This window comes from Choloepus didactylus, chromosome 5 (genome assembly GCF_015220235.1).
Source record: "Choloepus didactylus isolate mChoDid1 chromosome 5, mChoDid1.pri, whole genome shotgun sequence".
In the NCBI taxonomy this organism is placed as follows: domain Eukaryota; kingdom Metazoa; phylum Chordata; class Mammalia; order Pilosa; family Megalonychidae; genus Choloepus; species Choloepus didactylus.
The window spans coordinates 127,930,672-127,946,435 of NC_051311.1; the positions used below are offsets into that span (position 1 = coordinate 127,930,672).

General features: G+C 35.4%; 1 protein-coding gene across 18 annotated transcripts in view; it reads left to right on the forward strand.

The window, feature by feature from the left end:
* The window catches only part of HDAC9 (histone deacetylase 9), a 996,855-nt gene that overhangs the window by 428,352 nt on the left and 552,739 nt on the right, over positions 1-15,764 (forward strand). For 16 of the 18 annotated variants that reach the window (XM_037836859.1, XM_037836851.1, XM_037836858.1 and 13 more), the window contains one exon: positions 8,795-8,857. In XM_037836859.1, coding sequence (XP_037692787.1) covers positions 8,795-8,857 — 63 coding nt within the window. Of the gene's footprint in view, positions 1-8,050; positions 8,560-8,775; positions 8,858-15,764 lie in introns of those variants that run through there. The other 2 variants (XM_037836852.1, XM_037836863.1) reach the window with 2 other exon arrangements.

Below are 15,764 nucleotides of genomic sequence, written 5' to 3' on the forward strand. Positions count from 1 at the left end.
CAAGAAGGAGACTTATTTTGTAGAATAATGTAAAATGCAATATTTGATTCACACTAAGTTCCAGGATTTTTATTTTCATAATTCCTATAACCAAAAATAGTGCTTTGTCTTAAAACATTTCTTTAATGGGGTTCTGGTCTCATCAACACCTTGCACATACATAGTTTAGTAAAAAGAATAATTTGGTTAAGGTTGATTGGTATGCTGAAGTAGATGCTGTTACAAACAGAAAATGATGCTTCAGTAACAGTGTATACCATTCATTGCGTATCATTTAAAGAAACAGGAAGGATTTCTGGTTAAAGTGCACAGATACTTACATTCAGGCATATGCTATACATATGCAAAAATATATGCATGTACTGCAAAATGGTGTTAGCTTTTTTTAGATTCTTATTTGAAATATTAGTTTGAGAGTTAGAGAAATACTATATATACCAAGTGTAAATAATATTGTTATAAGTTTCTCAAGTGAGGAAAGAAAGAGTCTGTAACATATTCCTTTCAGAATCCTCAATGGAATTCACCGATTAAAAATATAACATGTGGACACTAGCCAATGCAAGTGATAACCAGACTTTTCTAGAAGCTGCACCATCAATGCAGCGTTACTAGTTCCATTACTGTAAAGTGAAGCAAATGGAGTTTTTATATTTATTTCTTAGTGCCAGTATATTTAAGGCACCACACAAGAAAGCTATTTTAATAGTTTGTTCATTTAAATTGTACTAGATGATGAGGATCATATTAAGGAATCCATGTAGGATCACTTCTGCTTCAAGCTGATTCCTCACCTTTCTTACTACTTATTCTATATTGTGAGATATCAAGAAAGCAAGGGGAATGCCAAAAGTGAGAGTGCAATTAAACTGCACTTCATTTCATCAAAGATTCTTGTTTCAAACATGCACTTAGTTTTTGTAAAAATGGATTTTGTTATTGATTTGAAGGTAATAATTGAGATTTTTATTATAAACTATGATAAAATGATTAATAATGAAATATTAGCTGTTGAATCTTATATTCGTGACTCGCTCCAGAAAAGTGGTCGCTTAACAGGATTTTCTGGAGAAGGGATCATTTGTTCATTGCAGAAATACTTGCTGAGCAGCAGACTATGTGTCAGACATCATTCTAAGCTCTGGTGATATAACAGGAAGCAAAATAGTCTGTCCTTTCAAATATTTGAATGAAGCTTCTATAACTATGGGTAAGAATCTCAACGTTAAAAAAATTCTTTAGAATTTATAGAGTTCCTTGGAAAAATAGATGAGTTACTGTTTTCAAGCATTTTAATAACCATGAATTAAAGACACAGGAGGGTATTTTTATTATTATTAGAGTAATAATAGCAGCAATAGCTACCATTTATTGAATGCCTATTTGCCAGATACAGTCTAATTCCCTATAATCCTCATAACAGCCATGTGAGGTTTATTATTTTGAATTCATGGATAAAAATTAAAATCAAGGAAGATTAAAATAAATCTAGAGTTACAGAATTCTTATTAAACTGGATAAGAATTGCCTATGCTTTTGACAGTATCTGTCCCAATGCTTTTGACAGTATCTGTCCCAAAACGAAAAATTCCCTCAAAATAGAGGCCATGTCATTGTGTTTTGTATATACTTGTATCTTCAGGGCTTAGAGTGTGGTTGAGAAATAGTAGATGTTTGTTCTAGTTTGCTAATGCTGCCGGAATGCAAAACACCAGAGACGGATTGGCTTTGATAAAAGGGGGTTTATTTGGTTATTCAGTTACAGTCTTAAGGCCATAAAGTGTCCAAGGTAAAAGGCATTAACAATCAGGTACCTTCACTGGAGGATGGCCAATGGCATCCAGAAAACCTCTGTTAGCTGGGAAGGCACGTGGCCAGTGTCTGCTCCAAGTTCTGGTTTCAAAATGGTTTTCTCCCAGGACATTCCACTCTAGGCCTCAGCTCCTCAAAAATGTCACTCTTAGTTGCACTTGCGGTATTTGTCCTCTCTTAGCTCTCCAGATCAAGAGTCTGCTTTCAACGGCCATCTTCAAAATGTCTCTCATCTGCAGCTCCTGTACTTTCTTCAAAGTGTCCCTCTTGGCTGTAACAGCTTGCTTCTTCTGTCTGATCTTATATAGTGCACCAGTAATTTAATTCAGACCCACCCAATGGGTGAGCCAACACCTCCATGGAAATTATCCAATCAGAGTCATCACCCACAGTTCAGTGGGGCGCATCTCCGGGGAAACACTCAAAGAATTACAATCTAAATAACACTGATAGGTCTGCCCACACGAGATTACATCAAAGATAATGGTGTTTGGGGGACATAATACATTCAAACTGTCACAATGTTCAATATACGTATGACTGATTAGAAAACAGCAAACTTTCCTTGATTCTGTCAAAAGACCATTACTTGTCCCTTTAATGACACGACCATGTGTGACTATAATGCTTTGTTATGCTGTCCTGGCTGCTCTGAGCTCTACATAGAAGGGCTGATGTGCAACTGTCAAGAATCAGAAAAACAGAACCTAAAACAAAGTGATTCAGCAGGAAAAAAACAGCACACACCTGCCTTTCTCCTTAAGTGTACAATGCTGATCCCATTTGTAAGCTAGAAGATCCCTTTCGGATAATCCTCATCAGTCTTTTCCTAACTTGAACATTAGTGTCTTTGTTCTTTAGTCTCTTACCTCCTTTAATTATTTCCATTTTTAAAAATTGTTCTCTAATAATAATGGCTAATTTGAAATTGCACCAAAAATGATAATTTATCCATTTATATTTTTAGCCATCTAATTACCGCTTTGGAAACGATGAGCTAATCCAGTGGTTCTCAAACTTTATTGTGCATCAGAATCAATTGGAAAGCTTGTTAAGATACAGATTCCTCCCTAGAGACTTAGATTTAGTAGTTCTGGGATGGAGCCTGATAATTTACATTTCTAACAAGTTCCATGGGTGTCCTTGGTGCTCTGCAATCCCCTAAAACTAGAAGAAATCATGCATCATCACATCCCATTTGAAGAGAAGATTTCGGGAAGAAATAATTTTCAATCAAAGCAAGGCCAACAATTCCAGAAGTTTGTTGTTGCTGTTTTGTTTTTGTTTTTTTCTTTTTTCTTTTCTTCATGTAAACCAGTCACTGCAGATATGTTTTCTCAAACCCTTTACTTGGCTGATGGGTCCTGCCAACATTTCCTCATCTGAAGATCATTTATTAACCAATTAGGCTGTTTCAGTGGGGAGGAATCACTTTTAAATGAGTATCCACTTTCAATGACAATTGACCCTGCTCATCTATAAGATACAAACGTAGATAAATAAGCTACTTAATTAGAAAAAAATAAGTTGAAGGTACATTGACCTTTTCCTCTTCTCCCTGTTCCTTGGATCTAAGGGAAGCAAGTCTATTGACTTGGACAATTGCAGACAAATATGTATCATTTTATTGCTATGACAAGTTTAAGAAATGTGAGTTGGGAGAAGAAGCAACGGAGTAGTGTAGAGCCAGTTAAGTATCGGCCAGTAATTTGTAGCATTCTTGTAAAGCACAAGTCAATCTTTGAGGGAAACAAGTTTTAAATCTTATTTTTCCTAGATTTGAGAATCAGAGGATTTGGTACTACATGAAAAGTCACTGCTTGATTATACAACAGAGGATTTATCATTGTGGTAGAACAAATCGGGGTACTTTGCTATCTTCCTTACTTCTCTCCAGTGGAGTTTTTGGTCATCAACTAAGACTTTGGGAAGAAGTAATTGTGAACTTAATAGCCCTAAGGATCTGAAGTTATTTTTAGGAATATTTAGGGCCATATATATTTTTATACACTTTTTGTATTTCCTGTATATCTACATAAAAGTTTGAATTAGAGTAACTTTTTTTTTCTTTTTTTTTTTATTAGAAATTATGGGTTTACAGAACAATCTTGCATTAAATACAGGATTCCCATATATAACTCTATTATTAACACTTTGCAGTGGTGTGGAACATTTGATACAATTGATGATAGCACATTTTTATAATTGTACTATTAACTATAGTCTGTGGTTTAACTTAGGGTTCACTGTTTGTGTAATGTAGTTCCTTGGTTTTTTTTTGAAAAATTTTATTCTGTTACCATATATATAATCTAACATTTCCCTTCTTAATCACATTCAGAAATATATTTCAGTGCTATTAATTATATTCACAATGTTGGGCTACCATCACTACAGGGTTCCTGTTTGAAATGATGGGGATGTTTGGTAATGAATGGTGCTGTTAGTAGAATAACTTTTCAATAATACTTTGCCTTGGATTTTGTCCCCACTTCATTTTCTATTACATTTAGAACTTGGTTCTGTTTTTGTTGTTGATTTTATTTTTTTTCCTTATTATGTTTTCCATCTTCAGTGACTTAAGTGAATATAAAATACAAGATTTAGAACAATTTCAAAAAATGCTTGTTGAATTTAATTAAAATTCATTAGCTTGAGATTTTAAAACTGCCCATCTATTCTTGCCTGACATTTGTTTTTTTAGCTTGCTATGGTTATTGTAATAAAAAATATACTCTTTTTATTTTTTAAATCAGTAAAATTGGTTTTATAAATATCCATTGTTTCTTTACTAACCTTATTGCAATGCTGTGAGAAGAATTAACACAACATTCTTAATATTTAAGCTCCTGTATAATGAAACTGTGGCAATCAATATCCTTGGTGGTTGTTTTAATGATGCTTATTTTTCCTCCTAGAGACAAGTAGGATCTATTTTATGATGTGTCTAATGTCTTTTTACTCTAAACTAATTTTTCATTATCAAAAGTTAAGTGAAAGACAAGATTGCTAATGGTTAAATTGCTGAAAAAAATGCATGGATGAAATTTAAATAAACATCAAGTTAAATAACTTGGTCAAAGAGAAGAATTCACAATATTTATACCATTTTATGTGGAATGCCCTTTCCTGGAACCTCCATGGAATATGATAATTACTAACTTATTCTTCTGGATTTTTTTTTTTTTTTTTTCACTTTGGAAAACCTTTTTGTAAACCAATGATTGGGGCTGTATTTTAAACTTAAACCAGCAAAAGATATATAGGCATGGGTTAATATTCTGATTTTTTAATCCCTCTTAGATGTTTATCACTATTTTTGTATATTCTGTCAAAAAAACACCCTGAAACAATCAGACAGTAGTTCCTTTTTTTTTTTTTTAATTCTTAACCTTTTTATTTTGAAAGTTTCACACTTACAGGACAGTTGCAAAAATAATACAAAAACTATACAGAGAACTCCAATATACTTCTTACCCAGATACTACACTGATCTACCACCTTTTAACATTTTGCCACATTTGCTGTACCATGCTTGCTTTCTTCCTATTTATCTATCAATTGATCGATCAATATCATTATTTTCTAAGGTAGGTTGTATAGACCATGTTTCTTGAATACTTCCGGGTACATTGATATAAAGCTTACAGTTTTCGACTGAGAAATAACAAACTGAGCTGCAAGGCAACAAAAGCATTTATTTGGGGTCTTAGAATTGCAGTTTGGGGCACAGTTTCAGGTAGCCACCCAAACTGTGTTCCACTTTGTGTTTTCCAAGCAAGAGTTTTTAAAGAAAAAGATTACGTATCGTGGATATTTGGGGCTTTCCAAATGTCCTTCAAGGTAGACAGTTTATCTTGCAGTTGTTTCATGGAGTCCAGGTGTCCTCAGAAATATAGTTGCTTTTTATTTTGCACACCTTGGCAGTGTGTGATACCTGGATAAGACATGAATAAGAGTAACCTCCTGAATGGCCTCCTGACTCCAGTTTAAATCTTTCAGTGATAGTAACTCCATTTTGTTTTGTTTCTTTTCTCATAGTTGATATTCCAGTTTTTTCTGTGTCCCAATAATATCCTTTAGGACTCCTCTCCTCCATCATTAAATCCAGTCCAGGATCGTATATTGCATTTGATTGTCAATATCTGTTCAATTGCTCCTTTTATTTTTAATTATGGAAACATATTCAACATGAACTTTCATCTCAATAGTGGTTCGATTTTGCATCATAATATTAAATTTTATTCCGACTATCCCATGTATTCACTTGCATCATTTTAGTAAGGGACAAGATGGTGGAGCTGAAAAAACATGAATTCTAGACCTACACGTTTAGGTCTATGTTACTTTAAGCAAGTTTTTCTGGTCCTAACGTCATTAGTGACTGCTTTTGTAAACTTAGGGGCTTGGGGAAGCCTCTTTGTTTTCCTCACTTGTAATATGGGGAACTTATTTGGACTAAATGAGTGGATTTAAATTATCTTTTTCTTAATATAAGAAGTCATTCAAAAGAAATCTTACACATGTCCCCAGATGTAAACAGATAAATGTGGAGCTGCCATAGCTGGTGGGAGAACCTCTTCTTGCAGGAAACAGTGAAGCAACTCACAGGTACCCTGGCATCCTGAGGGACATAGTTGGAACTCAGTTGTAAACAATCTCAAAGTTTCCTCCAAGGTCTAAAATGTTATGATTGGTTACTTCATAAATACATCATCTCCAGCGTAAATTGTCAGATCCGCAATATTTCAGTTTCTTGAATTTTGATGCAAATTTCTTAATTGATGTAAAGTTTACTTGTGATATCATATGGAATCAAATGTTTTTTTTCCTTAAGAGGCATTTAAGATTTCTTTGTTGACCTTAAGTCAAATGCGGTTTGGAATAACTTCCTTTTTTACATCTTGTAACTTAGTTGTCCAAATACAATTTCACAAAAAGAAGGGTATTCAATAGCAGTTAATGTATGAAAAAAGGGAATTCAGTGCCATCTTCCTCAGCAGTAGGCTCTCTAATAGCTAATCATATTTCTTCCTGTCTACCCCAAATTCCTATTCCCTTGTTCGCTTCTGCTTCCCCACACTCTAGGGTTGACCAAGATCTCTCCTCCAGCTGATTGTGCCAGGGCCCTTGAAACAATCAGATTCTTCTCTTCCCTTCCCTGTTGCTGCTGATGACTTAGGAATTCCATTTTCCTTGCTGATCTAGTTGAGAAAAGGGAGAGGGAAGTTCCCATGACTGGGAGATTATCACTTGTGCCGTTACCCTTGAGAGTGGTTAGATGCTGTCATCCCAATGTGGAATGAAAAATTTATCATATAGAAATGAGGTTATAAATGTACACCAGAGGCTATAGGACTTTTAGTACTATATGTTATTGTTCATTTACTTTATAGGTGAATGCCACAATATGGACTGGTTTGGTAATCTATCCAATATTATAAATGTTATTAGTGTGGAAAAGTGAGGTCTGTGTTCCAGACAACCAATGTGAAGATGCAGACTGAACATTCATAGTTGGGTGCTGACTACATTTAATGACCCCCAGGTGTATATATTCAGTCATTCTGTATCCATCCCTAGGAAAGTGCCAATAATTCTTTTCCTTTGCAGGAAAAACTGAAGTTAGCCTCAAAGGCTGAAATAGAGGGCAAGTGTTCAGGTCTAAGCCATGTTTTACCTTTTCATTTTTATTTTTTTGGTTTAGATATAGTAGGAGTTGGATATAATAATATTGATAGAGGATGCTAAGATCACATTAGGACTTGTGAAATGGACCATTTCTTCACATAAATAGGAAAACTCAAGCCAGTCCTTCATAAACATTTTATTCTAGGGTGTGCTTGTTTTCCAAAACTACCTCCACTAAATCTCCTGTCAGTCCTGAAACTAGAAGGCAGAAAGTCTTCTAGTGCTACAGCCAACTGCAGTGTAGCCAGAGAAACAGGCAACAAAAATAGAACACCAGGATTGCTGTGCGTGGGTGAGGCAGAAACCACATTATGAGCAAAAGCTTCCAGTATTATTTTAAAACCAATAGAGAACTCTGCACTTCTTTCACTCTCTCTCTTCCAAAAACACATACTACAAAAATAAAATAAAATTCAATGTATGTGCATTTGCCCCCTTAGAATTATGATTCTTAATGTTTTCAAGCTTTCCTTTCCCTGGAAGCTTTTCTCCAGTAAGGAAGCACAGTGTGTTCAGCAAGCTTGGAGGAAGGAAAGAGTTAATTGCTTTTTAGGCCCTGCAATAGAGAATTATGGTTTGAAAGATAGAGGCTGGACAGCTGGGTTTGCTGGGGTATTTTTAAATGCATTAATGCAGGCTCCAATCACTCGGCCATGCTTGACCTATTTTTGGCTCAGGCCGACCATTGTTCTATTTCTGTGCCTGTGGGCCAGGCTGTTGTTGATTCATATGCAAATAGATTATCACTAGCTTTAGCCAACTTGAGCTGAGCCACCGAGAAAGGAGGAAGAGAGAGACACACAAACAGGAGGAGGGCACTAGGCTGGAGCCACTTGCAGGACTGAGGGTTTTGCAACCAAACCCTAGCAGCCTGAGGAACTATAAGCCAGGTTTAATTGGTTTCTTTTTCTCTTGGGTCGAGTTAATATTTTTCTACTTATTCTGACAAAGAAACAACTCCGAAGCACATTCCTATTTCCCACCTGCTGTTAGTTTCCGGGATCACCTAAACTCCAGAGAGCTACAGCATCCACTGTGTCCCTTCTGTGCATACAGGTCGGTAACATAGTCAAAGTGTCCAGGTCTTTTTAAAAGTGTATGTCCATCTTAAGAGAAAGGAAATCATTGTCGAAGTTGATCCTCTGCTGCTTCTCCTCGGGGAGAGGGAGGACCAGCAAGGGTAGCTCCTGGGGCCCTTCAACTGAGCAGTGATGAATCTTCCATGTAGCTGAAGTAAGTGATTGGAATATGCTGCAGACAATTTACGAGAGTGACTCGTGTTTTTCTTCAGATGGGGTGGCTGGACGAGAGCAGCTCTTGGCTCAGCAAAGAATGCACAGTATGATCAGCTCAGGTAAGATCCTCTTCCATAACCGAGGCGTTTTATGTTTGAAAGGGGACTGGCTTCTGAAAAACAGCTAAGAAAAGCACTTCTCTTAAGGAATTACTGCCTCTTTCTTGTTGCTATTTTCTTGGTGCGTCTGTAAGGTTTAACTTAGATTCCTTCCATTACTGTTTCTGTACATATTCAGAGTCTGTTTAGGGACAGCTGCTTCTGAATGAAATTGCAAACTATTGCTTCTGATGAAAGATGAGACTGGGATAAGTAAAATGTAGTGAGGGGTTCTGCCTTACTATACAACTAGAAAAAGGAGATGTGTGCTGATTGTAAGCATATTCTAATGGGATATTTAAAAGCAGGAAAGCTCATATTGGGGCTTCAGTTTATATTGCAGTCTCAGCCAGCTTGATTTTATATTTACCTTGTACATATAAAAGCACATCTATTTATAGAACTACCTTCTGAAATGTGTTTGCTCCAAAGTTATGAAGGTAGTTTTATTCTTTCCATAATGTGACTTTTTTTTCAGCAGCCCAAAATGAAACTATTTTTGATGAAATAAAATTATTATTAGCAGATGCTTATTTTAATTTTCTTCAAAAATATTTGGAGTTGTCTAGCATTGTCAGGCAGATGCAAAGGCATAACACACATACAAATGTATTCAAAGCAGGTGCAATGTTTTATAGAATAACAGTAACAGATTCTAATTTCTGGTTTCTCAGTGTATGTTCATGTGCTCTAAAAGAGCTGTGCTGATGAGAGACAAAGCTGGTCAGCTTTATCAATTTTTATTTGTTAAAAGAGCATATTCTCAAGGCAATAGTGCTTGTAATTATTGCTTTTCATATTTATTTCCTATACCTAGTTCATAAAGCTTTGGGAACTTTTTGTTTCTGTCCTCTTTTGATTGCTTAAATGTGAATTGGCTTCAAGTTCTCCCTCAGTCTTCTAAGTTCCAGTGTAGGCTTAATCGTAATTATAAGTTACCACCTATACTTTCCTGGTAAGAATGCAACATAAAGCAACATTTACTTGGTCTAGATAGGTGTGAAAGAAATATTCCACAGGTTGGCATTATGTCAGTTTTGGTGTTGATACTCTTTCCCATCTGTTGATCTATGTTTGAAGCAAAATTTCTTTAAACCTATGTCAGTTATGATTTTAAAGATCCTTCTGTTAACCTAATCTTTTCATGACATCAGAATAAAATATCAAGTTTGTACAATTTGGGATGTTTACACTTAAGTGACAGGAATTATCTTCATTAGTAGTGTCGGCTTAACAAAAGCAAACTGGCCAGAATTTCATTACAATTTATCATCTTTGTGGCTGTAAAGCTGACAGGAGGAGAAGTCAGCAGGTACACCTCTATTGGAACGGGTTGTTTAACTTAGCATTTGATTTTAAAAATATGGACAGACTCTTAATTAAAATAACTATTTCAGACATCTCTTCGGTACTACAGTTTATCCTTTTAGTTCCTGCCTCTGTGCTACAGGTTTAACTCTTTTAAATGCTAAAACAGCTGTGTCTTCCACCCAGCGACTGCCTGCGGACACCCGACTTGCAACAGGTGTTTGCAAGCTTCACATCTTTGATAATTACATACAAGTTTACTCTAGTTTCAGTTGAGATTGTTATTTTTCCTGAAATTTAATGATTTTTATACAAAGCAACAGTATTTCAAGGTGGATTGAGAACAGTCCACACCATTTTCATTTCTAAAGGAGACAACGTTTAAGCACGAGCTACTAAATGAAAAGTGATATACATTGACATCAACTCCTAAACCTATTATAAATAGGAAGATCCAAGTTGTATTTATTGTTAAAATATGAAAAGTAAAACAATTGCATAACACTTCTATTGTCAGGAAGCATTTTATTTTATTTAATTAATATATCCTAAAATTTAATTTACCAGGTCTTGATTGTATACCTCCTGCCAGCCAATGGCTTTCAAACTTGGAGTCACTAGGAGCATTTTTACAAAACACTGACACCTAGGTTTTACCCAGAATTTCTGATTTGATTGGTATGGGGAGTGGCTTGGGCATTGGGATTTTTTAACCTGCAGCAGACTTTCAGAACCACTGTTTTTGGGGATTGGGAATGTAAAGGTGATGCTGATAAACTTCTTCAGAGGGTTTGTCCTTTGAGTTAATTGCTAAAGTAAGGGTGTTTTGGTCTTAATTTAGCTATAGGTCTTCAGCCCTCTTTTGGATAGTGGTGTGCGTGTGATTAGTAGATTTAGAAGTGGATTGAATCTTTGGATCTGAAAGACGTAAAAGGTATATGGCAGCTGGGCAGAGTAGTGGAAAGTGCATTCTTCTGGCAGTCAAAAGCCCTGCATTCTCACATGAGCTCTGCAGATAGCCCAGTTTTGTAATCACTTGACTCATCTGTAAAGTGAAAAATAACGATTATCCTCCTGATTACTCTTAGCATTCTTGTGACGTTCACATGCATCAACATGTCTTCAAAGTACATGCCCATTGCTTACTGTTACTAGTGAATGGGCCTGGGATCTTGGTTCTTCAATAGCAAGCTCCATCTTGCTGAACAAGTCAGATGAGTCAGATTGTATGTCTCAAGAGAAATTTTTTTTTTTTTTTTTGGTAATCATTTTTCTTAATTGTCTTATAAATTAGCTATTTCTTTTGTTATCTTGATTTTCATAAGAATTAATTAAGCGTGCCTCAAATCCTTTCCTTGGGCAAATTGTGGCTATAAAGTAGGGTAGTTGGTGTGTGTGTTTGTGTGAAAGGTCTCAAAACGTTATAATCAAAGGCAGAGAAGTTGTAGAATATGTGAGTGAACTGTGAAACCCCAATGGCAGGTTTCTTAAGATTAATTGTGAGAAAGCTTTGTTTTGTTGTTGTTTAGTTGTTCTGTTATTAGCTAAAACAGTATTATTATAGCGGCTTTAGTGTTCCCATTTGTTATTCTAGTTATATTGGATACTATGCATTAATATAGATGATTAATTTTAATCAGAGATTTTTATACTCTATTGGATTGCAAATGTTTTATATGGTTCCCTTCTTTTTCTAATATTGACTAAACCAGACTAGATATCTTAGGTAGAACTAGGTTCTACAATTTAGTCTGTTCTTGTCTGTTTCAAAAACTTCTATGATGTTGACTCTTGTAATTCGGTATGAGTGACACATCCTGCCAAATCAAGTCTCCACTTTTGTGACCTGGATGGGCCAGTATAAGTGATAACTGTGGCAGAAGCTGTAGCATGTAGACATATCCACTCAAGTCACTCAGCAGAAGCTGGCAGAATAGAAATAAAACCAAAGCTCCTATTGCCAGGCATGTTGCTTAACACATTGGACAGCAGAGCTTTCCAGAAAATATTGGACTGATTTTTATGAAGAAATTTCCTAGACTTTGTACAGCATTAATGTAAAATACATTTACAATAAGGAAAACTCACATTTCCACCAGGTATTCTTACTGTAGTATACAAAAGAAAAACATTTACATATAGTTCCTGAATTTATTTCATAGAAAATGTACCTTCTTTCTGAACTTTTTTTTTTTTCCATTGGTATGTGGTGTCAAGAGGAAGGGAACATTTTAGATTCAGTAGTCATTTATGTCTACTTGAAAAGCAGAATCTAATTATGAAAATGTAAGTCTGTAAAATGTACCTGTCATGTCAAGAAACACTTCTGGTATTCCCCATAATTACTGTTTTGCCATTCTCTAACTCAGGTTATCTTCACTCACAAGGCTGTTATCAATTGGAATATTTGATAGGTGGCAATCAAAAAGGTAATTATAAATAGGCCCATTGAGAATGGAGACCAGAATGAGTATTTTATACTTCTGTAGAGGAAATAGGCAGCACAATAATTGTTATGTCCATTAAGTAAGAAAATATAATAAAACCCCTCAGAAGACTGAAATAAACCAAAATTCCAAATTTTAAAGCTGTTCTAAATGGTGATTTTGATTTTGGAGTTGAGAGATGTGAAAATGTACCACTTAATTTCTCACCACTGATAGGTAATATAGTGAGCCAAAAATAGTATAAGCTAGCAAAAAGCAAACATCACCCCCAATATTCAGCAATTACTGAGCAAAGTAATTGATATGACCTGATGCAGCATACCTCAGAAATTAATAGGGAAGGGAAAAATGGAGGCAAGGGGCTTTGATGATAACAGAGAGACTTACCAGGGCTTATCTGCTGGGCTTTCCTTGAATATTGCAAGTTGACAGCTTCCTCAGAATTCTCACTGACATTCCCACATCTGGAGAGAAGCAAACTGAGCAGATATCTTCAGATACTTTTTGTTTTGTTTTGTTTTGTTTTGTTTTTTCTCTTGTGACTGAGGAATAGTATAAAGAATTCTGCAAGAGAAACCTTTAAAATGGAGAGAGGTGAACCAACAGGACTGCCTCTGGAGAAATGAAGTTACACAGCAACATCCTTTGTTGGGAAAATGTTCCATTTGTAATGGGATACTGTTTCCCAACGAAGGGACAGGGCATTGAATGAAATCTCAAAACAAGGGGCATTGACCATTTAAAATAATTAGTATTGCATGTTAATATCTTCAGCTGTGGCTTTACTACCCCCACCTCTCCAATGTTGTTTTATAAACTTGTGCAGGTTATGTAGTAATCAAATCTCAGAGGCACAGTTCACACATGTAGATTTGTGTATTTATTATGGCCAACTTCTAGCAGATGGCTAGAAATCATATTGAGGAAGGAGTGCCTTCTTGTCTTATCCACACAACAGTACCACCGGTTGCCCTGTGTTCCCTTCACTCTTCCCTCAGTGTACAGAAATGTGGATAGAGTACAACATACTCAGCCCTGAAATTCAGCATCAGATGCAGTGGAGTGTTAGAACAGCGGGAAAAGGGCCAAAAGTCACGTACACTGTTGAAGGTGAAAAAGAAGAGCTGCCCAGCCTGAGTAAAATGAAACAAAAGGGCTTGAAAATTATGCAAACCCATTACAGGAAAATTAATAGAGATTTAGTAAAGAGAGAACCATTCATGGAAAGATAAAAATTCCACTAAGAAGAAAACATCAACTCTGTGGAATTATCTATAATATCCCACAAATAGAGTACCTTACTAAGAGAATGAACTCCATAAAACAAGAGATCGAAGATGTGGTGAAAAAACAATAGAATGAGATGAAAAAAAGAGATTGTAGATGTAAGGGCACATGAAATTGAGAATGAGAAAACATGATTATTATAGAACTAAAATATTCATCAGAAATAGCAGGGAACAGTGTAGACAGTAGTGAAAATCTTTAATGACAAAGAGTAAAGGCTTTAGACAATCATTGTGAATAAAAAAGAAAAATGGGGTAAAGCAGTTAGAGAAAAGGTAATAGATATGAAAGACCTAGTAATATTGCAACAAAAAGATTATTTGTGTCCCTAAAGTTGATAATCCAAAACAATGAAAAAGAAGATGATTTTGCAAAAATGAAGAAAGATAATTTCACTGAAGGAAAAAAAAAATCTGCAGATTGAAAGAGCACTACTTGTTTTAAGAACATTTGATACAAAGGCTCAGTACAGAGTTATGTCCTAATTAGGATATTGAATTTCAAATGGTAATTCTTCAGGCATTCAGGCAGTTGAGGCTGAAAAAATCTATGGTGGGTGAGTGTGGGGATCCTGCAAGAGAGACTTAATATGCTATTGCCTGTACTTTGAACAGTCACTACCAGAAGATAATGAAGAAATATCTCTAAAGTCTTAAAGGAAGTGCAGCCTAATGTTACACTCAGCCAAGATGTCATTAGAGTATAGAGAAAATAGGAAGACCAGGTAGAAATTGTCAAACACGAAAGAGGTCTTCAAGAACAGCTTCCATGAGGCCTTCTTGGAGAAAAAAACTGCTTGGCAATGAAACACAGACAATGAAGCATTGAATTTAAAGGAAAAAAAAAAAAAAAAAAAAAGCAAAACCCCTGAAAAACAAATGTCAGAAGTAGAGGAAACATAGTAAAAGGAAGGGGCAAGTATTGAATCCATTTAAACAATTACAAGATTAAGTTTATAGGGGAGAAAGTGAATGTTATGAAGTAGGGCAAAGTAAATATACTTTAAAAACTAACCAGTATGAGGTGTTGAGAAGAGGTGAGATGGAAGGATGTGTGAAAGTGCTAATATCCTCTGTTTATGAACAGGGAGGACTCCCTACTGCTTAAAATAGAAATACATAGTTTTAAAAAAAAGACTCCAGGCACAGATATTTAAAAAATAATTAATTAATAATAAAGAGGTCTTTTAACAAATAGTATCTGGTGTATACAAGAAGCATTTAATTTGTTTTTTTTAGTCCATTCAGTTGCAGTTTATGTTCTTTTAAATTCAGTTAAATTTAAATTTAGTATTTTAAAATAAAAATAACATCAATGATATGTTCTCATTTTTATAAAGGTATTTTTGCCAATCTGTCTGTCTCCCAGAAGAATTTCTAAATAGACAGAAATATCAGGAAAGATTGGGGGGGGGGGTGGCTTTGGCTTTCATCTTCATACTTTTGTGCATTGTGTGAATTTTTATAATATGCACATATCTGCTAAAAAATGTTTCTTATACACCCACCCACAAAGCTATTGTGCCAAAATACTAACAGTAGTTAATTTCAAATAGTAGGTCTGTTAGTTAGGTTGTTTCCTGCTGGAAGTAACAGAGAATCCTTCTCAAAGGGACAAACAATGAAGACATTTATTATTTAGTAAATAGCAGGGTGTTTAGGCACCAAGTTTTCAAGAATGTCAGCAGCAGTCAGTCAGGTCCCCCATTTCCCCCCACTGGCCTTAGCATTAGTGTCATCACAAGTCTGGTTCTGCCAATAGTCAAGGTTGACTGTAGCAGTTCTGGGCATCACATCTGTTTATGAATGACAAATTCCAGAGGCAAA